A 24,930-nucleotide genomic window follows, 5' to 3' on the forward strand; every position below is an offset into this window, starting at 1 on the left:
CCCCAACCCAAACTGTAGCCCTAGCCCTAACCCTAGCCCTAACCCTAATCCTAACCCTAGCCCTAACCCTAGCCCTAACCCTAGCCCTAACCCTAACCCTAGCCCTTGCCCTAGCCCTAACCCTAGCCCTAACCCTAGCCCTAACCCTAACCCTAGCCCTAACCCTAGCCCTAACCCTAACCCTAGCCCTAACCCTAACCCTAGCCCTAACCCTAGCCCTAACCCTAGCCCTAACCCTAACCCTAACCCTAGCCCTAACCCTAGCCCTAACCCTAGCCCTAACCCTAGCCCTAACTCTAACCCTAGCCCTAATGGGAAAATGGAAATAAATACATTTTTTTAATTTTTCCCTAACTAAGGGGGTGATGAAGGGGGGTTTGATTTACTTTTATAGCGGGTTTTTTAGCGGATTTTTATGATTGGCAGCCGTCACACACTGAAAGACGCTTTTTATTGCAAAAAATATTTTTTGCGTTACCACATTTTGAGAGCTATAATTTTTCTATATTTTGGTCCACAGAGTCATATGAGGTCTTGTTTTTTGCGGGACGAGTTGATGTTTTTATTGGTAACATTTTCGGGCACGTGACATTTTTTGATCGCTTTTTATTCTGATTTTTGTGAGGCAGAATGACCAAAAACCAGCTATTCATGAATTTCTTTTGGGGGAGGCGTTTATACCGTTGCGCGTTTGGTAAAATTGATGAAGCAGTTTTATTTTTCGGGTCAGTACGATTACAGCGACACCTCATTTATATCATTTTTTTATGTTTTGGCGCTTTTATACGATAAAAACTATTTTATAGAAAAAATAATTATTTTTGCATCGCTTTATTCTCAGGACTATAACTTTTTTATTTTTTTGCTGATGATGCTGTATGGCGGCTCGTTTTTTGCGGGACAAGATTATGTTTTCAGTGGTACCATGGTTAGTTATATCTGTCTTTTTGATCGCGTGTTATTCCACTTTTTGTTCGGCGGTATGATAATAAAGCGTTGTTTTTTGCCTCGTTTTTTTTTTTTTTTTCTTACGGTGTTTACTGAAGGGGTTAACTAGTGGGCCAGTTTTATAGGTCGGGCCGTTACGGACGCGGCGATACTAAATATGTGTACTTTTATTGTTTTTTTTTTTATTTAGATAAAGAAATGTATTTATGGGAATAATATTTTTATTATTTTTTTTCATTATTTTGGAATATTTTTCTTTATTTTTTTTTACACATTTGAAATTTTTTTTTTTTACTTTTTTACTTTGTCCCGGGGGGGACATCACAGATCAGTGATCTGACAGTTTGCACAGCACTCTGTCAGATCACTGATCTGACATGCAGCTCTGCAGCCTTCACAGTGCCTGCTCTGAGCAGGCTCTGTGAAGCCACCTCCCTCCCTGCAGGACCCGGATCCGCGGCCATCTTGGATCCGGGGCTGGAGGGAGCAGGGAGGGAGGTGAGACCCTCGCAGCAACGCGATCACATCGCGTTGCTGCGGGGGGCTCAGGGAAGCCCGCAGGGAGCCCCATCCCTGCGCGGTGCTTCCCTGTACCGCCGGCACATCGCGATCATCTTTGATCGCGGTGTGCCGGGGGTTAATGTGCCGGGGGCGGTCCGTGACCGCTCCTGGCACATAGTGCCGGATGTCAGCTGCGATAAACAGCTGACACCCGGCCGCGATCGGCGGCGCTCCCCCCGTGAGCGCTGCCGATCGCATATGACGTACTATTGCGTCCTTGGGAAGTAAAGCCCACCCCACATGGACGCAATAGTACGTCTAATGGCAGAAAGGGGTTAATGCACCCCATGATCCTGTTTGCCTTGGCAGCTGCTGCCTGGCACTGGCTGCTCCAGGTAAGTTTATCATTAACTAGGATCCCCAAGTCCTTCTCCCTGTCAGATTTACCCAGTGGTTTCCCGTTCAGTGTGTAATGGTGATATTGATTCCTTCTTCCCATGTGTATAACCTTACATGTATCATTGTTGAACCTCATCTGCCACCTTTCAGCCCAAGTTTCCAACTTATCCAGATCCATCTGTAGCAGAATACTATCTTCTCTTGTATTAACTGCTTTACATAGTTTTGTATCATCTGCAAATATCGATATTTTACTGTGTAAACCTTCTACCAGATCATTAATGAATATGTTGAAGAGAACAGGTCCCAATACCGACCCCTGCGGTACCCCACTGGTCACAGTGACCCAGTTAGAAACTATACCATTTATAACCACCCTCTGCTTTCTATCACTAAGGCAGTTACTAACCCATTTACACACATTTTCCCCCAGACCAAGCATTCTCATTTTGGGTACCAACCTCTTGTGCGGCACGGTATCAAACGCTTTGGAAAAATCGAGATATACCACGTCCAATGACTCACCGTGGTCCAGCCTATAGCTTACCTCTTCATAAAAACTGATTAGATTGGTTTGACAGGAGCGATTTCTCATAAACCCATGCTGATATGGAGTTAAACAGTTATTCTCATTGAGATAATCCAGAATAACATCCCTCAGAAACCCTTCAAATATTTTACCAACAATAGAGGTTAGACTTACTGGCCTATAATTTCCAGGTTCATTTTTAGAGCCCATTTTTGAATATTGGCACAACATTTGCTATGTGCTAGTCCTGCGGAACAGACCCCGTCGCTATAGAGTCCCTAAAAATAAGAAATAATGCTTTATCTATTACATTACTTAGTTCTCTTAGTACTCGTGGGTGTATGCCATCCGGACCCGGAGATTTATCTATATTAATCTTATTTAGCCGGTTTCGCACCTCTTCTTGGGTTAGATTTGTGACCCTTAATATAGGGTTTTCATTGTTTCTTGGGATTTCACCTAGCATTTCATTTTCCACCGTGAATACCGTGGAGAAGAAGGTGTTTAATATGTTAGCTTTTTCCTCGTCATCTACAACCATTCTTTCCTCACTATTTTTTAAGGGGCCTACATTTTCAGTTTTTATTCTTTTACTATTGATATAGTTGAAGAACAGTTTGGGGTTAGTTTTACTCTCCTTAGCAATGTGCTTCTCTGTTTCCTTTTTGGCAGCTTTAATTAGTTTTTTAGATAAAGTATTTTTCTCCCTATAGTTTTTTAGAGCTTCAATGGTGCCATCCTGCTTTAGTAGTGCAAATGCTTTCTTTTTACTGTTAATTGCCTGTCTTACTTCTTTGCTTAGCCACATTGGGTTTTTCCTATTTCTAGTCCTTTTATTCCCACAAGGTATAAACCGCTTACAGTGCCTATTTAGGATGTTCTTAAACATTTTCCATTTATTATCTGTATTCTTATTTCTGAGGATATTGTCCCAGTCTACCAGATTAAGGGCATCTCTAAGCTGGTCAAACTTTGCCTTCCTAAAGTTCAGTGTTTTTGTGACTCCCTGACAAGTCCCCCTAGTGAAAGACAGGTGAAACTGTACAATATTGTGGTCGCTATTTCCTAGATGCCCAACCACCTGCAGATTTGTTATTCTGTCAGGTCTATTAGATAGTGTTAGGTCTAAAAGTGCTGCTCCTCTGGTTGGATTCTGCACCAATTATTTATCTGATAAGATATTTTAAATTGATTCTTATGCTCACTTCTTATTTACACCACGTTTGATGAAATGTTAGTCATTTAGTCATTTACATGTCACATACAGTATTTTATATTTGTTTAATTTATTAGATGGAAATCTATAAAAGACAAAAATCCTCTTTGCTCTGTTTTTGTAATTGTTTATTATTTTAACTTTTTTTTAAGTGTACCGGTATTCCTTTATTGTCTTTATACATAGAATATGTGTGTTTAATGGCAACAGAAAAAGGAGTCAATTGACAAAGAATTTTAACACTATTCGATATTCCAGATAGCTAGGAATACTACACAGCTACCAGAGACCAGGCAGTTACAAAAAAGTTTTAGGTGAGGTCTGCATGACGACTTTGGGTATGACAGCCATCGTGGAAATGTTCGATACTTGATGATACAAAATTGAATTGGATCGCATTGAGACACCTACACTGCCATGACGGTGACAGGCAAATCTCAAAAACTCACACTTTAATTTTAATTTTTTGAGACTTGCTTGTTGAGGTCGGGCTAATCTACAGTAAGTCTCGCAATGCGAACCCATTCACTACTATGTAGCACTGCTACATTTCTATCTAAAATATAAAAAGTCGTCACCACTTCTGTATTTATCATCCACTCCTGATTTTGGCTTACAAATAATGATGTAAAATATTGACCGAATGCTGAATGCGTGACCTTGGTCTTAGCAGAACACTCAGTGGAGGAGAAAAGTGCTGGTCTTGTCTATGCAGCACCAGTACTCCAAATGAAGGCAAGCAAATAGATTGTAATGTGCAAAGTTTCATAAATTTCCGTGCTGACCAAAATTATTAAAAAAAATTAAATTTCAGTTACTTTTTGAAAATAAAACTAATAACTAACTACTAATATGTAATAATGCTATTTAATGCAGATACATTACCTGTAAATCCATTAGTCCTCTGGTGTCTGTGTTTGGTGATACGGAGAATAAAGCAATGCTTACATTAGAGGTGATCAGGTTTTCTGTAGGTTATCTGGCAGACCACCTTGTCACAAGTAACAGCCACTTACAACAGTAGCAGTCTGTTCAACATACAAGGCATGTCAGCCGCAATGATATTTAGCAGCGAACCATGGTTATTTGTTGCTGTCTTGTTTAAAAAAAACCTCCGCGTAACTTCAATGGACATATGCGCACCACTGAGTCCAAGGACCATTGAGGACTCTACGAAGTCTGCATGGTCTGATGAATCCTTCTTACTGTATCTTTCTGATGAGACCTCATTTCATCTGAGTAGCATGAGTTTATTATGAACACACCCAGGAATGGTGTCAATATCTCAGGCTAGAACTGTAGTTATAAAATGCTAGAGTCCTCTGATACCAATTAGACCATCTCTGAACATTACATATTGTCTGTACATTTTGCTGCCCAAGGTCATCCCTTATCCTGATTGATGCTTAAATCTCAGTGTATCATGTCCCAAGGGTCATTTCATAAGGGAATGGATCGAACAACATGGTTTCCTTGCTTCATTGGCCTTTTCGACATTTCAGAGCATCCCTTGAAAGAGCCAGAAAGGCTTTTGTGTGGTAAGCCTGTAATACCACCTAATGTGTTGCAAATGCACCACTTTAAGCTTCTAAGTGGGCAATACTGACATATTTTACCTTGTTTTAAAAGCCATGCTACAGTGAACTAAATAACTTGCCCGTTTGCTAAAATTATTTAGATGTGTTTGAAATATTATTATAAATACACCTATACACAGGTCAACAAAAAAAAATTTTTTTTCTGGTGTCCAAAATATTTTAATGAATTTGGGGTATTTTTGGGGTGCTGATTCTGAATATGCTATCAGTTTTGCCAGATTGGCTCAAGTTTTTGAGATTTTTGGTATCTTATTTATAGCACTTGTTGGTAAATGCGACGCATCATCTCATTAATTTCTTTGGATTAGTACTTGAACTGAGCAGTTCTCAATATAGTTTTGTGTTAATTAGTGTTCTAAAAGTTTGTTCATAGCTTGATTTTTGCACTAACTTTATGTTGTTGTCTGTTTTCCAGTGAAAAGCATGAACTCATCAAGAAGAAGTTGTCTTAACGATCCAGACTCATTCTGTTACATTTGTGGTGAATACACACTGCCAAAACATAGAAGAAACATAACAGACTTCGTAAAAAAAGTGTATTTTGCCTATTTTGGGGTTATGCTTGGGGACCAAGACAAGTTTTGGGCACCACACATAGTGTGCAAAGCATGTATCGAATTATTACAAAAATGGAGCAAAGGACAAAGAAAAAGCTTCAAATTTGGTGTTCCAATGGTGTGGAGAGAGCAAAAAAATCATCATGATGACTGTTATTTCTGTGCAGTGCAAGTGCAAGGATTCAATAAGCATAAGAAACGAAAATGGGAGTATCCTAACATGGAATCTGCAAGAAGGCCTGTCCCTCATTGTGAAGATGTGCCTGTACCTGTGTTTACCATGTTACCTGACCTTCCCCCACCTGATGATGATGAAATGCAGGGTATGGAGCTAAACATCAGTTCTGGAAGTGAACTAGAATATGAAGGAAGTTTCAGAACACCTACGCAATTTACCCAAGGAGAGCTCAACGATCTAATAAGAGACCTCAACCTCTCAAAAAGTACATCCGAACTTTTAGCTTCAAGGCTAAGTGAAAAAAATTGTCTGACGCCTGGAACTAAAATTACATCTTACCGGACCAGAGAAGAAGCAATTTTTCTGTGAAGATGACCTACTTGTATATTGTAAGGATATTCCTGGCCTGATGCTGCAAATGGGTTTACAAGTATATCGTCCTGAAGACTGGAGGCTTTTCATAGATAGTTCTAAAAGGAGTTTGAAATGTGTTTTGTTGAACAATGGCAATCAGTGTGCATCTCTTCCAGTAGCTCACTCAACTAAACTTGCAGAACAATACAAAAATGTCAAAATGGTCTTGGAGAAACTGTGCTACCATGAACATTCGTGGCTGATATGTGTTGATTTAAAAATGGTCAACTTTTTACTTGGACAGCAAAGTGGATACACAAAGTATCCTTGCTTCATCTGCATGTGGGATAGTAGAGCAAAACATCAGCACTGGGAGAAACTGAATTGGCCTTCAAGGGATACCTTAACAGTAGGAGCATCAAACATAGTGAACGAACCTTTGGTGGACAGGGAAAAAAATCATTCTACCACCACTTCACATAAAGTTAGGATTAATGAAGCAGTTCGTCAAGGCATTAGACAAAGATGGTAATTGCTTCATGTACATCTGCAGATCTTTCCCTGGTCTTAGTAGCGAAAAACTGAAGGCAGGAATCTTTGATGGTCCTCAAATTCGGAAACTCATTAAAGATTCAAATTTTCCTAAGGAAATGAATGACATTGAAGCTGCTGCATGGTGTAGTTTTGTGTTGGTAGTGAAGAACTTCTTGGGAAATCAAAAGGCAGACAATTATGAAGAACTGGTACAACACATGCTATTGAGATTTAGAAATCTGGGTGTACACATGAGCATTAAATTGCATTATCTTCACAGTCACTTGGACAGATTTCCAGAAAACATTGGAGATTTTAGCGAAGAACAAGGGGAGAGATTTCATCAGGATATTATGGTGATGGAGGAAAGGTACCAAGGCAGATGGGACAGACATATGATGGCTGATTACTGCTGGAATCTACAGCGTGACTGCCCGAATAGCTCACATAGAAGAAAATCATATAAAAAGCGCTTTTCCAGCGATTAAATGTCTCCTATCTTTCATGTCTTGTTCATTTTTGAAGATTACTTTCTAAAACTAGTTAAAATAAACTAAAATCAACATTTACTTTGTTAAATTTATTGTATTCATGACAATATCAATAAAGTTAATGCGCGTGAAAGCAAATTACGTCTTTTTTTTACACATTTTACGAAAAATCTCAAAAACTTGAGCCAATCTGGCAAAACTGATAACATATTCAGAATCAGCACCCCAAAGTTACCCTAAATTCGATGAAATATCTTTGGCACCAAAAATGCTGTTGACCAGTGAATTAATTATGCACATTACTGATGACGTGCTGACACAGGAAAATCTTCCTTGTGCTGAACACAAGCCGAGCATGGAGCTGCTGGGAACCGAGGTTTGCACTCATATCTTGAGATCAAGACACTCTTAAATTCGATATCTATCTACCTATCTATCTATCTATCTATCTATCTATCTATCTATCTATTATCTATCCATCTATCATCTATCTATCTATAGATCTATCTATCTATCTCTCTATCTATCTATCTATCTATCTATCTATCTATCTATCTATCTATCTATCTATTATCTATCCATCTATCATCTATCTATAGATCTATCTATCTATCTATCTATCTATCCCATATCTATCTATCTATCTATCTATCTCTCTCTCTCTCTCTCTCTCTCTCTCTCTCTATCTATCTATCTATTATCTATCCATCTATCATCTATCTATAGATCTATCTATCTATCTATCTATCTATCTATCTATCTATCTATCTATCTATCTATCTATCTATCTATCTATCTATCTATCCATCTGTTTTTCTATCTATCTATCCATCTATCTATCTATCTATCTATCTATCCATCTATCATCTATCTATAGATCTATCTATAAAAAACTTCAGAAACATTTTGATCCAAAGTGAACCTTTTTCTAAAAACAACACACATGAATGCATATATAGGTGCATCAATCAATTACATGATTATAGATTCCTTAGATCATTAATGTGTATAACTTATAAATATAATCACAAATCATTTATGGAATAAATCCCAAAGGGTAAACATTAGTCATAATTAGAATTAATAAAGTGATCATCTCATGGATACGGTACAGTGCATTATAAAAAGCACTGAGCATGAATTATCCATGGTAAAACACAAGTGATTACATAATTAAATTGATGACTCATTTGCAATAGTAGCATGATCCAACCACAAAGTAAAACTGCATTGCACTGAGTTCACTGCACCTGTTGTAAGAAAGTATAACAACTATGAAGGGCCATGGGGAATGTGGCAGTTCAGAATCAATGCGCATGTGTCACAGGGATACTGTGACAGAGAGGAGTCAGAAGATTGGCTACACTTGCATCTACACTGGTTGGATCTGCTTTGCCTTTCAGTTAGCTCTGGAGATTTTCCTTGCTCTGTTGTTGCAAGAGCAAAACAGTTCTGTTTGTCCCTTTAGGGCTCTCCATCCTGAGCTATCTCAGCTGTTCTGATTTCTCCATTTCCCTCTGGTATAAATACCTCTTAGCTTAAGTAGTTGACAGTAATAGTATGCTATAACCTGGTTTGGAGCTGGAGGTGTAAGTTGTGTGAACAGAGGTCATCTTGGAGTCCTTTTTGGAGATATCTGTTTGGTAGTTTGCTTGAATTTCCTCCTTGATCTTATGTCCTATTTGGTTTGTCCTATTGACCTGGGATAACATTTCACTCTGGCACCACGAATACATATTCAAAAATTTCTGTCTCTTAGAACGCAGTTCACATAGTGCTAGCATTTACTTTATTCATAGCAATTAACTAAACATCATATTGTTGTCTTGTGATGCGTGCAGGAACGACCCGGAAACATTAGATGCTTTCATCATGGACAAAGCACTCCTGGACTACGAAGTCTCTATTGATGCTGAATGCAAGTTGCTGACGGTTGGCAAACCATTTGCAATTGAAGGTACAGTTAATTTTTTTTTCAGTTGCAGTACATTTGATAATTGTTATGTAAAGTTGTATATTTTTGGTAAGCACTTAATTAAATACAAATGTATACATTCCCATTAGTATCCCTGCTGTATCAATTGATTGTATAGCTAAGGGTCAAAATTCCGACAACAGAAAATGTATAGGAAAATTCTGTTAATCTGCAAGTAAAGTAGATTATTAGTAAGCTGTTTAAAACTTTTATGGTACACTCTAAAATACCTGAAAAAAACATTGATTTTAACCCTTCTACATTCAAAGGTGGTTTGCACGTTAATGACCAGGCCAATTTTTACAATTCTGACCACTGTCCTTTATGAGGTAATGACTCTGGAATGCTTCAACGGATTCCGCTGATTCAGAGATTTTTTTTGAGACATATTGGGCTTTGTGATAGTGGTAAAATTTTAATGCCCTTAAATCACAGAGATATGTCACACAAAATAGTTAATAAATAATATTTCTCACATGTCAACCTTACATCAGCACAATTTTGAAAACAATTTTTTTGTTAGGAAATTACAAGGGTTAAAAGTTGACCAGCGATTTCTCATTTTTACAACAAAATTTACAAATTCATTTTTTTAGGGGCAACATCACATTTGAAGTGACTTTGAGGGGTATATATGACAGAAAATACCCAAAAGTGGCACCATTCTAAAAACTGCTCCCCTCAAGGTGCTGAAAACCACATTTAAGAACTTTACTAAATAATGAGCGAATAGCATTGTTACTCAAGTCTCCCCGAGCACGCTCTGGTGATCTCCGAGTATTTGTTAGTGCTTGGAAATTTAGTTTTCCTCGCCTCAGCTGCATGATTTATGGCTGCTAGACAGCCTGAGTACATGTGGGAATTCCCTAAAAAATAGGCATTCCTCACATGTATTCAGCCTGTCTAGCAGCCGTAAATTATGCAGCTGCAGCTATGAAAACTACAGTAGATCTCCAAGCACTAACAAATACCCTGAGACGACCCGAGCGTGATCTGGAAAACCAGAGCAGCGAGTATACTTGCTCATCAGTATTATTAACCCTTCTGGTGCTTCACAGGAATTATATGGAGCGTGAAAGGAAAAAATTAACATTCAACTTTTTTTTTTACTAAAATTAAATTTTAGACTCATTTTTTTATTTTCACAAGTGTAACCGGAAAAATTGAACCCCAAAATTTGTAATGCAATTTTTTCTGAACATGATGATTCCCCATATATGGGGAAAAACACTTTTTAGGCACACGGCAGAGCTCGGAAGGGAAGGAGCGCCGTTTGAATTTTTTAATGTAAAATTTTCTGGAATAATTAGTGGACGCCATGTTGCGCTTGGTGAGCCCCTGATGTACGTAAACAGTGGAAATCCCCAACAAGTGAACCCATTTTAGAAAGTAGACCCCTCAAGGAACTTATGTTGATGTGTGTTGAGCACTTTGAACTCCCAAGTGCTTCACAGAAGTTTATAACATTGAGCCGTGAAAATTTAAAAAATCAAATGTGTTATACTAAAATGATCTTTCAGCCCTCATTTTTTTATGTTTACAAGAGTAACTGGAAAAAATTGTCCCCTATACTTGTTTTGAAATTTGTCCTGAGTATGCTAATACCCAACATGCTGGGGAAAACCACTGTTTGGGGGCATGACAGAGCTCGGAAGGGAAGAGCACCTTTTGACTTTTTCAAAGAAAAATTGGTTGGAATTGAGATCGCATACTGACCCCATTTTGGAAACTAGACCCCTCAAGGAACGTATCTAGATATGTGGTGAGCACTTTGAACCCCCAAATGCTTCACAGAAGTTTATAACGTAGAGCCATGAAAATAAAAAATAAATTGTTTCCACAAAAATGGTCTTTTAGCCCTTATTTTTTTATTTTCACAAGAGTAACAGGAGAAATTGGACTCCAAAAGTTGTTCTACAATTTGTACTGAGGACGCTGATACTCCATATGTGGGAGAAAAAACACTGTTTGGATCGGAAGGGAAGGCGCACCGTTTGACTTTTTAAACGCAAAACTGGCTGGAATTGAGATCGGATGCCATGTCATGTTTGGAGAGGCCCTGATGTACCTAAACAGTGGAAACCCCCATGAGTGACCGCATTTAGGAAACTAGACCCCTCAAGGAATTTAACTAGATGTGTGGTGAGCACCTTGAACCTTCAGGTGCTTTATAGAAAATTCTAACGTTGAGTTGTGAAAATAAATTTTTCCACAAAAATGTTATTTTAGCCCCCAAAAATTATTTTTACAAGGTTAAAAAGAGAGTATGGACCTCAAAATTTGTTGTGCAAATTCTACTGAGTACGCTGATAACCCATATGTGGGAGAAAACTTTTGTTTGGGCTTGTCGGGGCTCGGAAGGGAAAGAGTGACTTTTTGGAATGCAGACTTTGATGGAATGGTGTGTGGCCTTTTATGTCACATTTCCAGAGCACCTGATGTGCCGAAACAGTAGAAACCCTCCACAAGTGACCCCATTTTGGAAACTAGACCCTCCAAGGAATTTATCTAGATGTATGGTGAGCATCTTGAACCTTCAGGTGCTTCACAGAAAATTATAACGTTGAGTTGTGAAAATAAATAAAAAAGTTAATTTTTTTCCACCAAAATTTTATTTTAGCCAAAAAATATTTATTTTCACAAGGTTAACTGTAGAAAATGGACCTGAACATTTTTTTTCCATGATCTCCTGAGTACTTGGATACCCCATATGTGGGAGAAAACTACTGTTTGGGTCAACGTCAGGGCTCGGAAGGGAAGGAGTGACGTTTTGGAATGCAGACTTTGATGGAATGGTCTTCGGGTGTCATGTCACACTTGCAGAGCCCCTAATATGCCTAAACAGTGGAAATGACTCACAAGTGATCCAATTTTTGAAGTGGTCTTCTGTTTCCTGGAATGTAAATTTTATCATGCATTGGCATATGTAAGTTGTGTAGAGTGAATCAGGTTGGTATATGTGAGTAGTGAAGAGCTCATCAGGTTGTCATACGTGAGTTGTGTAGTGTTCATCAGATTGGGATACGTGTGTAGTGTAAAGATTGTCAGGTTGGGATATGTGACTGGTGTAGAGTTTGTCAGGTTGGTATACATGAGTACTGTAGAGTTCATCAAGTTGGCATAGGTGAGTTGTGTAGAATTCGTTAGGTTGGCATACATGATTTGTGTAGTGTACGTTATTCTGGCATATGTGAATTGTGTCAGACAGAAATTAATTTAGTAGTCCATAGATGTGTCGTACAGTCTGAAGCATTCTTTCATACACAGACCAGGTTTGTTGGGGCAGGTATTGCATTGATAAGTGATGTCCTTGCATATTCCCCTTCTGTAACACACTCGGCACCACTGTTGCATTCTCCCTTTAATTGTGCTTTGAAGGACTTCCCCGGGAAAATCTTAACCTGCTATGATACGAGCACCTTTAATTCCAGATGTACTGGGACCAGCTCCTTCTTAACCTTCAAAGATTAGGGCCATGATCACTACCTTTTGGAACCGAAGGTATGATGTACTGGTCTGGCCTGCACATCGTGATAGCACAAAAATTTTGTACAGTGCTTTCTGTACAATGTGCATGACCAGCTTCTTGTACCACACCTTGGCCTTTCTAAGGGCACTGTACTGCTAGAGGACTTGATCAGAGAAATCAATTACCCCAATTTCTTGTTGTATCCCAGTGCACAGTCCGGTTTGCAGACCTGTCTAGAGGTACCTCGTACAGTGCTGGGAGTGCTGCTATCACCAAATATGGTGGTTGACAAAAGGAAATCCCTCTTGTTCTTGTACTTGCCCACCAGCATAGAGGTGCTACATTGGGCTCTGCTTTCACCTTTTCTGGGCAGTTGCCTAATTAGCATTTTAGGGAAGCCTCTCTGATTATTGTGGACAGTACCTCAGGCTGCAGTAGTTCACACAGAAAGGGACCTGAACAGTGGGATGCTGAAATAAACGTTATCTACATAGAAGTGGTAACCTTGATCCAGCAGTGGGTGCACCAAATCCCATACAATTTTCCCACTCACTCCCAGGACAGGAGGCATTCAGGGGGTTGAATCTGGGTGTCCTTCCCTTCCCTAAACCTGTGTGTGTAACTTGAGGTACTCTCACACAGTTTTTAGAGCTTAATTCCATACCTGACCCTCTTAACGGGTAGGTATTGGTGGAATTTGAGCATCCCCTTGAAATGGATTAGGGACCTATCCACTCAGATGTCCATTTGGGCTCATATTGCTCAGCAAATTTGCTACTGACGGACGAACTTTGAAAAGACGGTCAAAGTTAGGGTCACCTCGGTGAGGACACCATGCAATCTCATTATAATGCATGACTTTGTGGATGACCTCAAATTGTTTCTGGGTGATGGCCATTCGTAATACTGGAGTGTTATACAAAATGTAATCAGTCCAATATTGCCGAAGTTCTGGCTCCTTCACTAATGTCATGTAAAGAACTAGGCCCAAAATGATATCATTCCTTCTGCGTCTAACGGACTCCAGTTAGGAAATGATGTTGAGCGGTTTAGTGACAAAAATTGTTGGGCATAAAACTTTGAAAAAGTCCATTTCTGTGAGGCTAGTGGTGTAAATTTGATTCTTGATTGCACCACAAGATCAGGAATTAGTGACTTATAATATTCAGGGGTGAGGTCCATATATGGTCAGACATGGGTGGTTCAGTTTCTGTACTGAGGCATCCACGTCACAGTTCTTTATCAGTGGAGTAAAAGGATGAGGAGGAGGAGTAGGAAAAATAAAGAAAAGTGGGATCCTCTCCCTCACTGTCCATGTCAGAGGTAAGGAAAGCATATGCCTTCTCTGCTAAATGGCGGGTTTGGGACAAGCGGGACTTTTTTTTACGTATTTCATACCAAACTTTATTCATGTGTGAGTGTGTGAATGCTTGGTGTAAACGTCTATCTTTTTTCTAAATGAAAAAAAGCAGCAACCAGGGGCCGGTCAGTGATGTGCGTAGGACGGACACAGGAATGTGTTGCAAAGGTGAAGTAATCTGTGGGGAAAAAAAAGTTGTGGAAAAGTGAGCACAAGTGCAGATCAGCGATTTGAGTCGCTGATAAACGCTCGACAGCTGCTGTATGCACACATGGAGCAGGTGCAAAGGGGAGGGGGGAAAAATGGACAGGGAAAAAAAGTCCTTGCCAAAAATGAGTGCTGGTGCCAATCAGTGGTGTACCTCTGATCAGTGGCTCAGCTGCTGCAGGACGCACACACAGATTGGTGCAAAGGGGCGAGTAAGTTGAAAAAAGTTGTGGAAAACAGAAAGCACAAGTGCAAATCAGTGATTTGAGTCACTGATCGATGCTCTGCGGCTGCTGGACGCACGGGAGGAGGTGGTGCAAAATGGAGAGAGGAGAGAATGAACAGGGATGAAAAAAACGTTCTGGAAACCAGCTAGCACAGATGTTGATCACTGAATTGCATGCAGGACGCAAGACAAAGAAAAAACTGCCAAAGGTCACATGATCATGTACTGATCAATGATCAAGTACGGATCAGAGCTTGGCGGCAAGGAGTGGATAGGGGAAATAGGGGGTGGGGAGGGGGATTTGGGTGGATGAGGACAGAAAAGAGGTCAGGAACTCTTATTTCTTCTTTACTTTCTTCAGCAGGAACAGTGATCAGGCATCAGCAGCAGGATCTGTGATGTCACAGATGCTGTGGCAGCACAGAATGCAGCACAGCACACAAACAGACAGAGTGACCACCCTGTACAACTCAGAAGCGAAAAGGAGGAAGTTCAGGGCTGTCACTGCCAGGTCACAGCACGTCTGTGAGGTCTGATTGGTGCAACTGATATCATCGTTGATTGCACCACTGAGAGCTGGTGTTAGGGTTGGCAGATCACACTAAATGTAAATATTGATGACATGCGATCGCAACCCGGGGTCCACCTTGCAGAGATGGAAAACTGCAGCTAATGTGAACAATGGCGGAACACACAGCGAGCGATAGCTAGCTCACACTGAGTTAAATGTCACTCAGTGTATAGCACACAAGGCTGTGTCACTCACACACAACAATGGAAAAGATGCTTTGCTGTAGAGCTGTGTCAGTCGCACAGAGTAACAGAGCAGGTATGGTGCTAAACCCGATCCCTCTTAATCTCACAGGAGAACGCAACCTTCACGCATGTGCACGCACATGAACTCCTCTCCAGAGGTGCTGGAATTCTAAAGGTTATACGCCTGCCCTGAGCACACGCAGTCCACACTACCGCTATGTTCCACACACTCATAAGGTATAAATAATCTTAGCACGCCGGTGAGAGCTCCAGGAAACCTTTAATACATTCCCATTCAACTCCAGTCAGACAGGACATTGCTCGTTGACCAATCCAGAACTGCCAAATCACCCGAGCAGCTAATGACCGATGACCAATGGGAGGTCGCCACCTCATGAGCATGCTCAGTAGGGAGATTTCTGGACTTAGCCTCTGGAAGTTATAAAAACCACAAAGAGAGGAAAAAATCTTCCAATATTCAAGAAAAAACAAAAACAGGCAGAAATGCTTACCTGTCTAACTGGGCCTCAATACAAATGCACTAACAGGGTGCAGCAGCCCCAAGTAAAATGACAACTGCACAGGTGCAATAAATAATACAGCCAGCCTTCAATCAGGGATTGGCCATGTGGCACACCAGTGCAAAAAAATATAATCTGTATGTGGCAATGTTCATACAAGGAATGAAGAGCATCTAGTTCTCAGCCTATTAATGATCCCCTATAGCGGGCTACCCAGTGCTAACTATACTGTAATGCATCCTGTGTGAACAGAGGCCATAGTTTACAGAACCATTTGGGCCCAATTGCACCCCGAAAAAATATATAAAGTGCACAAAAACATATCAATATGTGTAAGGTATTGGTTGATATTCTGGCCATAATACATAAGCTAGAAACCCGCATCAAGTCTCCTTACACTTGCCAGTCCTACTCTAACATAAAAACCACAAAAAGAGGAAAAAAATCCTCCAATATTCAAGAAAAAACAAAAACAGGCGGAGATACTTACTTGTGTAACTGGGCCTCAATGCAAATGCACTAACAGGGTGCAGCAGACCCAAGTAAATTGGCAACTGCACAGGTGCAATAATACCAAATGAGACAGCCAGCCTTCAATCAGGGATTGGCCGTGTGGCACACCAGTGCAAAAAATATAATCTGTATGTGGCAATGTTTACACAAGGAATGCCTAGCATCTGGTTCTCAGCCTATTAATGATGCCCAATGGCGGGCTGCCCAGTGCTAACTATACTGTAATGCATCTTGTGTGAACAGAGGCCATAGTTTACAGAACCATTTGGGTCCAACTGCACCCCGAAAAAATATATAAAGTGCACAAAACATATCGATATATGTAAGATATTGGTTGATATTCTGGCCATAATACGTAAGCTGCCAACCCGCATCAGGGATCCTTACACTTGCCAGTCCTACTCTAACATAAAAACCACAAAAAGGAAACTATCCTCCAATATTCAAGAAAAAACAAAAACAGGCAGAGATGCTTACCTGTGTAACTGGGTCTCAATACAAATGGACTAATAGGGTGCAGCGGACCCAAGTAAATTGGCAACTGCACAGATGCAATAATACCAAATGAGGCAGCCAGCCTTCAATCAGGGATTGGCTGTGTGGCACACAAGTGCAAAAAATATAATCTGTATGTGGCAATGTTCATACAAGGAATGCAGAGCATCTGGTTCTCAGCCTATTAATGATGCCCAATGGTGGGCTGCCCAGTGCTAACTATAATGCATCCTGTCTGAACAGAGACCATAGTTTACAGAATCATTAGTGCATTTGTATTAAGGCCCAGTAAGACAGGTAAGCATCTCTGCCTGTTTTTGGTTTCTCTTAGCCTCTGGAAGGCCTGTTCACTGCTGCCTACTGCTAGTTACTATAGCCTTGGCTGGAGAGCCCACAGTGACCAAGTGAATAGCACAAGTCTGGGCAAGATGCTGAGACTGACATTTTTGCTGAGCAGCTCCCACTGCGGCCAAAGAAGAATGGGAGACCACAGAGGTAGACATGCAGAGGGAGAATCGCGGTGCCTTTCAGCCGGTTCAGGTGATTCCTGGTGTTAGAGCACTGATCATAAGCTGGGACATCTGTGCTTCAGGCAATCTGGGAAGTCTGACAGAGCAATATTTTAGTAGCCATACATGTGGCATCTTACTTTACTTCATATAGTCTCATTTACTCTGCTATTTGGATCCTTCTTTGAAAATAACCCTAGATGTTTTTCATATTTGTTACCTATTTTGTCCAGTTTTTCAGTACTACAGCACTAGGTATTAATTTACATGCTCTTTACTTTTTGCATTTCACTGTTTTGTGGTATTGTATACTTTACTACTATTTGGTTGGAATGTATATTAATGCTATGACTGCCCAAGAACTAGCACACAGGTAATGTACAAATCAAGGGAACAAAAACCTGAACCTGACAGATCCCTGTTCAGACTGGTAAAAGCCCTCTGACCCTGGTCTGTCCCTTCCTGACTGAGGAGTTTTGCACCCTAAGGTTACACAATGGTGTCCCCACTCAACAGGGGCTCACCCTGAAAGTTCCTAACAGCTCCTAGAATAGAAATGCCTGTGCAGCAACTCTCTAGGGAGAATAGGTTTTACATTAAAAACTGCAGCTGACCCTACCAGTTCCTGTACAGACTAGATACCCTGACTCCACAGTCCGTATTGGTACCTGTGGAGAGATGGGCCTAACCACAGACTAGGAGATGGCAACTCTGGCCTAAACTGCCTAAAAGGAAAACGAGTTGCTTCACAATCCTCCTTAATAACTGGAGGGCACAGCAGATTGTTAATTACCTACAAGAAGAGAAGTGTGCTGACAAAGGAGAGATCCCAGAGTAAGGAAAGTAATTAACAATATACCAAACAAAGAATGAAGCAAGTACTGTTAACAAATATACTGCCTACTTCATAATGATAAACAGAAGTTTGGAGCAAAGTACTGCAAAGAAACAGCAAAGCAACAATCCTTAGCTGCAATCTCACAGACTGTCTCCAAACATCAATAGAATGCTAGAGCATCCAAAGGAATTTATCACCAGCTGGAGGACAGAATATAAAGCTGCACTCAAAAGGTTATTGGCACACAAATGAAAGCATGTGTTTTAAGCTAAGCAGACTGCTATCAGAAAAGCAGAACCCAAACACCCAGAGAAAAGGTGTCTCCTGTGGTTCGGAAGAAAGAGAAGTCAACCATAAAACACAAACTAAGAGGATTGAATCCAAGAGCATCACAATTGCATTATGGATTGATTTACCAATTTTTCATGATTACCACTGAGAGGAGTGCTTTAGGATTTGTCATTAGCACCCCTTTTTTTGGGTGGGGGGGATTTTTCAATGTCGTATGACTTTGATATTTACAGTAATATATAATACACATACTTAATTCAGATGTGCAGACTGTTTGTATTTTGTCTTTTCCTTTTGTGAGTGTTGGAAATTTAAATTTAGCATCCTTTGTCTCTATCTCTTCTTGCTGTGCACCACACATGTTTGTTTTGTCATTTGTTTTGGCACAGAGCAGGAACTCTGGAGCCGAAGCCTAACTGATGCTTCCAGGATAGTGTATAGAGTGTAAAAGATCCTGCAAGAATAAATCTCTGCCTACCAAATGATCCTCGGAACCTATATCCACCTACAAAAAACACTCACCCTAACTCTTTCACATGCAAGAGACTACACAGAATGACAGTACCCCTTTAAAAGTACTGTAGGACTATGAAATGCTTCTGTCAGTTGAAGAGGGGTGGGAAGTTGGTGAAGGTGCTGCTAGTGAGAGAAAATGAGAAGAGAGGAACTCTGCTACTAGTGGTATCAATACAATTGGGAATAGTGATGCTGCCGGTTTCGGTGAGATGGGAAGAGCAGAGTTCTGATGCCTGTTGTGGAGTTGTGGGAAGGGGCAAAAATGCTGAAGGTGGAAGATGAGTGGAAAATTGCACCTGGTTGTAAAATAGGAGTGAGAAGGGGGAAACTGTTACTTTCAATAGGAGATGAGTCGATGGGGGAAAATGCTGCTGTCAATGAAAGAGGGGTTTATAGGGGAACAATGCTCAGATAAAATGGAGAGGTGTTGGAAAGGTGACAATGATGTTCAAGGAAGAATGGGAGAGGCAATGTTGCCAATTTCCCAATGCAGTGTGAAATAGGCAGAAAGGGGCAATGGTACTGACATAGAGAGAGGGACAATCACCGCCCTGGTTTTAACTCTCTAACCTCTATAAAGTGGTGGAACCCTTATTGCAGGAGCCCACGATTAAAAAAAATCAGCAGAGAGACAAGAACTAAACCAGTTCCAAATACATAGTAGAAGCTATATTAGAGTCAAGAGGGTCAATCAGAAGTAGAAGACAAAAGAGATGTCAAGCTGGGAAATGCTAAAACCAAGAGTTAAGCTGAAGAATATTAAGAAAAACTGTCACATAGAAACAAAGAATGAGGCCAAATAGTTCACGAGGGTAGTCCAAAAGAATATCGATAGAGGTCACATTTCTGCATGGAATGGGACAACTAAATAGAGCATTGGTAGAAGGGATTATCAGCCAAAGAAAGACGTGTAAACAAACTTTTAGCAATAGAGAAGTCAACTGAGTAAAAAATAAAGATAAGGCATAAAATGTAATACATTCACTCACATGTATTAAGTATTGCGTGTAATTTATTTTGTCCAACAAGATTTTCTGCTAAGCAAAACACAGACAATGCAATATTTCATTAAATAAATTTTTCATATACAATAATTTATCATGGCCTATTCATAAACTATGTAATGGTTTGGAAGCTTTCAGTTGTGGATGATAATAAGGTAAGTCATTAGACAATTTGCATGGTAAATAATCACTTTTTATTAAAATATTTGTGTTTCTAATATAGAAAATTTACTAGAATATTTTGCAGAATAAATTATGGAAGCTAATTTATTTCCACCAATTAGGTTTCCACTTATTTTCTCAACAGCAATAAATTTTACATTTATTTTTATGGATGTCGTTTTGCCTTTTCAGCTAAGTCTACTTATTCAGTTAAATAATTGGTTATAAATCACAAAACATCAAGGCTTAAATATTGTTTTGTCCGCAATATTTTTTGTGCAACAATTTTACTACAACATTTTTGTTGTTAAATGTCTATTGTGGCACTTGCTCGCAAGTAAAGAATAACGCCTGTCATGATGAGTAAATCTTCTTATGAAACATCCAATTCACATACCGATTACCTGTTCAAGCACAATGTAAGTGTGAAACAATTGTCTTCTGTATTTGCTCCACTGTTTTATCTTCCTGCTGTTGGTATGATGATGCCACAATAAAGGATTTTGTTGCACGGGGCGGTATGTGCCTATCCGCTTTCTTTTCTATGGACATACAGCTTCTTATGAAAGAGATGACAAAGTTCTGAAGGCATTATTGTTTTGTAAGGTTTAAAATTTGTTTTTTTCTTATGGTTTTGAAATGCTATAGAGACACATATTGAAAGAAATGCCATTAAACCCTATATTTATCTGGATTCAAAAAAATAGATAAATTAAAACCGAGAACTCAAAGCGGCAAATACTGCAGAGTTCTATGTGTGAATTTAGCCTTAAAGGGCCACTGTCACCCCCCTGCAGCCGTTATAAACTAAAAGAGCCACCTTGTGCAGCAGTAATGCTGCATTCTAACAAGGTGGCTCTTTTAGTTTTGTGTTCAGGTATTACTAAAATAAAGCGTTTTGAAACTCTGCAGAAATACCTGTCTTTGTCCACGGAGGCGGGTCTGAAGCCTCCTCTGTGAAGCGCCCAACAGCCGTCACTCACATCTTCTGGGGCGATGGTCGCCGCACCCTGCGCGCTATTTTCTTTTCAAATCCGGCGCCGGCGCTGTGTAAATATTTGTGGGGCAGGCGCAGTAAGCTCTGGCTGTCTGACGTCACAGCCAGGCTTGCAGACTGCGACCTGTGCTGGCAGTGCAGCCACCCACCTCGGGACTCCCTGCCCCGCACTGTGTTATGCATTATGCACAGTGCAGGGCTAGGATTCCTGGGCATGCGCACTGCATGTCTCAGACTCTCACCCATGTCCCCCGCCTTCCAGCCTCTGGCTATTCAGCTGAGCTCATCCTGCCGCCTCCTCCTTCTGCTCCTAGCAATCGCCGGGAAAGAAACAACCTACGAAACTTGCCTGCTAGCTGGCTGGAAGGCGGGGGGCGGGGGACGTGGGTGAGAGTTGGATTTGAAAAGAAAACAGCGCGCAGGGGGCGGCGACCATCGCCCCAGAACATGTGAGTGACGGCTGTTGGGAACTTCACAGAGGAGGCTTCAGACCCGCCTCCGTGGACAAAGAGAGGTATTTCTGCAGAGTTTCAAAACGCTTTATTTTAATAATACCTGAACACAAAACTAAAAGAGCCACCTTGTTAGAATGCAGCATTACTGCTGCACAAGGTGGCTCTTTTAGTTTATAACGGCTGCAGGGGGGTGACAGTGGCCCTTTAAATGACTTCTTATCTCTTTTTTATCATTTTTTTTTATTACTCAAAGCAAAAAAAAAAAATACCAAGGAAAATAGAGATATAAAATAAGATTTCTTGAATAAATGTTGTTGAAAATCACACTTATAGAAATCCCAGACTGTTGCTATGCGAACTCCAGTTTTTACTTGAACTGTTCGTTGACTATGCTAATGCCATACTTGTGCATCAATATGTTATTTATATGTAATGCAATGTTTTAGACCATGACATGTATGCTGGGACAACTATGCAGAAATCAAGTGTTCCATTCATGACATGAGGTATTGGCGTCATGTGTATCAATATATTTAGAAAAAGAAATGCCCCAGTCTAACAAGCCCAGGCACTAAACAGTAAGTAGTAGGAATGATGTCTGAGGTGATAAAGGTAGAACATAAACAGTACACTGTGCTTCTGTAAGAAATGTCAAGTCATTGGGAGTTTTCCGTTATCATTAGAATGTCTGTCAACATTCCCTTGATGTTTGGAGAATATGTTTGCATTCTGATGGAAAATGTGGAGAAAAAAGGTAAAATCAAGACGCTCAGAAAGCAAGTTAGCAAATAAAATGGTAAAGAACTTTAAAACAACCATTGCTCTCCTCTTATCAAAATGCACTTATCAATGAAAGTGTCATAACAATAACTGCATCAGTGACAGTTGCCATCCAATAAGTCTAGGTCCCATCCATCACTTCTCTCCCCTGAAGAGTATCAAATACATCAGGAGTATAGTAAGGATATTCCAGGACAATGATAAATGATGGACAGTTGGACTTTGCTCATGTCTGGGCCAGAGCTATTATTGTGAATATGGATGAGTCTTTAAGTCTTTAGGGCTTTATAGAAATTGGGGTCCTGCTCCTGAATGGCGTTCCCAAGTCTCTTGTTAAATGAGGATTTTGGAGAGAACAAATCCTTTATTTCCTTTGAGCAGAGATCTAATCTCTTCACTATTTATATTACAGATAATTGGTAGCCCGTGATCTGAGTAACCCCACAGTAATGATTATTTATAGCAGGGGTGGGGATCCTCAGGCCCCAAGGCCATTTACGGCCCTCAATGACATATTATCAGGCACCCCGAGCAGATTCTCAGGGACTGCATTCTTGGCAGGGAGGTGTATTTTGATTACAACCAGCTCATTAACCCCTTTCTGCCATCCAATGTACTATTCCGTCCATGTGACCTGGGCCTTCCTTCCCATAGTACGTCATATGCAATCAGCCGCTCTCACGGCTGATTATCACAGCTGACACCCGGGACTAAGTGCCAGGACTGATGTACAAAAAGTCAACCACCAGCACTCAGATACAGGATGCACGCTCAAAAGTCCAAGGATCCAATCGGACCAATAGTCACAGAAGAAGAAGAAGGAGCAGCGTCGATACCAGGTGAATAGTATACAGAAACGATCTTTATTCTGCCATCATAGAAATACAACGTTTCGGCCGGGTTGGCCTTTGTCAAGTACTACTTTGTCAAGTACTACTTGACAAAGGCCAACCCGGCCGAAACGTTGTATTTCTATAATGGCAGAATAAAGATCGTTTTTGGATACTATTCACCTGGTATGGACACTGCTCCTTCTTCTTCTTAAGTGCCAGGACTGGTCACGGACCACTCCCAGCACTCTAACCCCTGGAACACTGAAATCAAACAAGATCCGGAGGCATAGAGAAGCATTGCACAGGGCTTCCCTGAGACCCTCAGAAAAAACACGATGTGATCACATTGTTCTGCGGTTCTCCCTGCCTGCAGACCCCTGGATCCAAGATGGCTGTGGGTCCTTCCAGGTCCTGCAGGGATGTGGATTGTCAGTACCTGCTGAGATCAGGACCTGAGTAGCCTCCTTCACTGCCTGTCAGATCACTGATCTGACACAGTGCTGTGCATAGTGTCAGATCAGCGGTCTGACTTTACACAGTGATGTCCCACCCTGGAACAATGTAAAAAAGTTTAAAAAAAATATTATACAGTGTAAAAATATTTTTTTTTAAATTCCTAAATAAAGAAAAAAAAAAATAAATAAATTTTGTTCCTATAAGTACATTTCATTCTGTAAATAAAAAAAAATAAAAGTGCACATATTTAGTATCAATGCATCCGTAATGACCCGTCCTATAAAACTGTCCCACTACTTAACCCTTCAGTTAAAACCATAAATAATAAATAAAAAACAAAGTAAAAAATAATGCTTCATTATTATACCGCCAAACAAAAAGTGGAATAACCCACAATCAAATAGAAGGATATAAATGCGGAACGGTATAAACGCCGTACTCAAAAGAAATTCATGAATTGCTGTTTTTTGTTCATTCTGCCTTCCAATAATCATAATAAAAGCGATCAAAAAATGTCCTGTGCCCGAAAATGGTACCAATAAAAATGTCAACTCGTCCCGCAAAAAGCAAGGCTGCACAAGACTCTGTGGGCCAAAATATGGAAAAATTACGGCTCTCAAAATGTGGTGACGCAAAAACAATTTTTTTGCAATAAAAAGCATCTTTTAGTGTGTGACAACTGCCAAACAAAAACCCGCTATAAAAACCCACTTTAAATAGTAAATCAAAACCCTCTTTATCACCCCCTTTGTTAGGGAAAAATAGTAAAATAAAAAATGTACTCATTTCCATTTTCCCATTAGGGTTAGGGTTAGGTTTGAGGCTAAATTTGGGGTTAGGGTTGGGGCTAAAGTTAGTATTAGTGTTGTGGCTAAAGTTAGGGTTAGGTATGGGGCTAAAGTTAGGGTTAGAGTTGGGGCTTGATTTGGGGTTAGGGTTTGGATTATGTTTATGGTTGGGGTTAGGATTGGGATAAGGGTTGGGATTAGTTATTAGAGTAAGGGGCATGTTTGGGTTAGGGGTGTGGTTAGAGTTATGGATAAGGCTGGAATTAGGGTAAGGGGTGCATTGGGGTTAGGGTTGGAGCTTGAATTGGGGAGATTCCACTGTTTAGGCACATCAGGGGCTCTCCAAATGCGACATGGCGTCTGATTTCAATTCCAGCCAATTCTGCGCTGAAAAAGTAAAATGGTGCTCCTTCCCTTCCGAACTCTGCCATGCGCACAAACAGTGGTTTACCCCCACACATGGGATATCAGCGT

At 40.4% G+C, this 24,930-nt stretch overlaps 1 protein-coding gene across 1 annotated transcript in view; it reads left to right on the plus strand.

The window, feature by feature from the left end:
- The window catches only part of GRIN3A (glutamate ionotropic receptor NMDA type subunit 3A), a 930,574-nt gene that overhangs the window by 679,963 nt on the left and 225,681 nt on the right, over positions 1–24,930 (plus strand). Inside the window, exon 6 of the mRNA XM_069766589.1 lies at positions 9,147–9,262. Within this exon, the coding sequence (XP_069622690.1) occupies positions 9,147–9,262 (116 nt within the window). The remainder of the gene's footprint in view (positions 1–9,146; positions 9,263–24,930) is intronic.

The sequence above is a fragment of the Ranitomeya imitator genome, chromosome 1, assembly GCF_032444005.1.
Source record: "Ranitomeya imitator isolate aRanImi1 chromosome 1, aRanImi1.pri, whole genome shotgun sequence".
Lineage (NCBI taxonomy): Eukaryota > Metazoa > Chordata > Amphibia > Anura > Dendrobatidae > Ranitomeya > Ranitomeya imitator.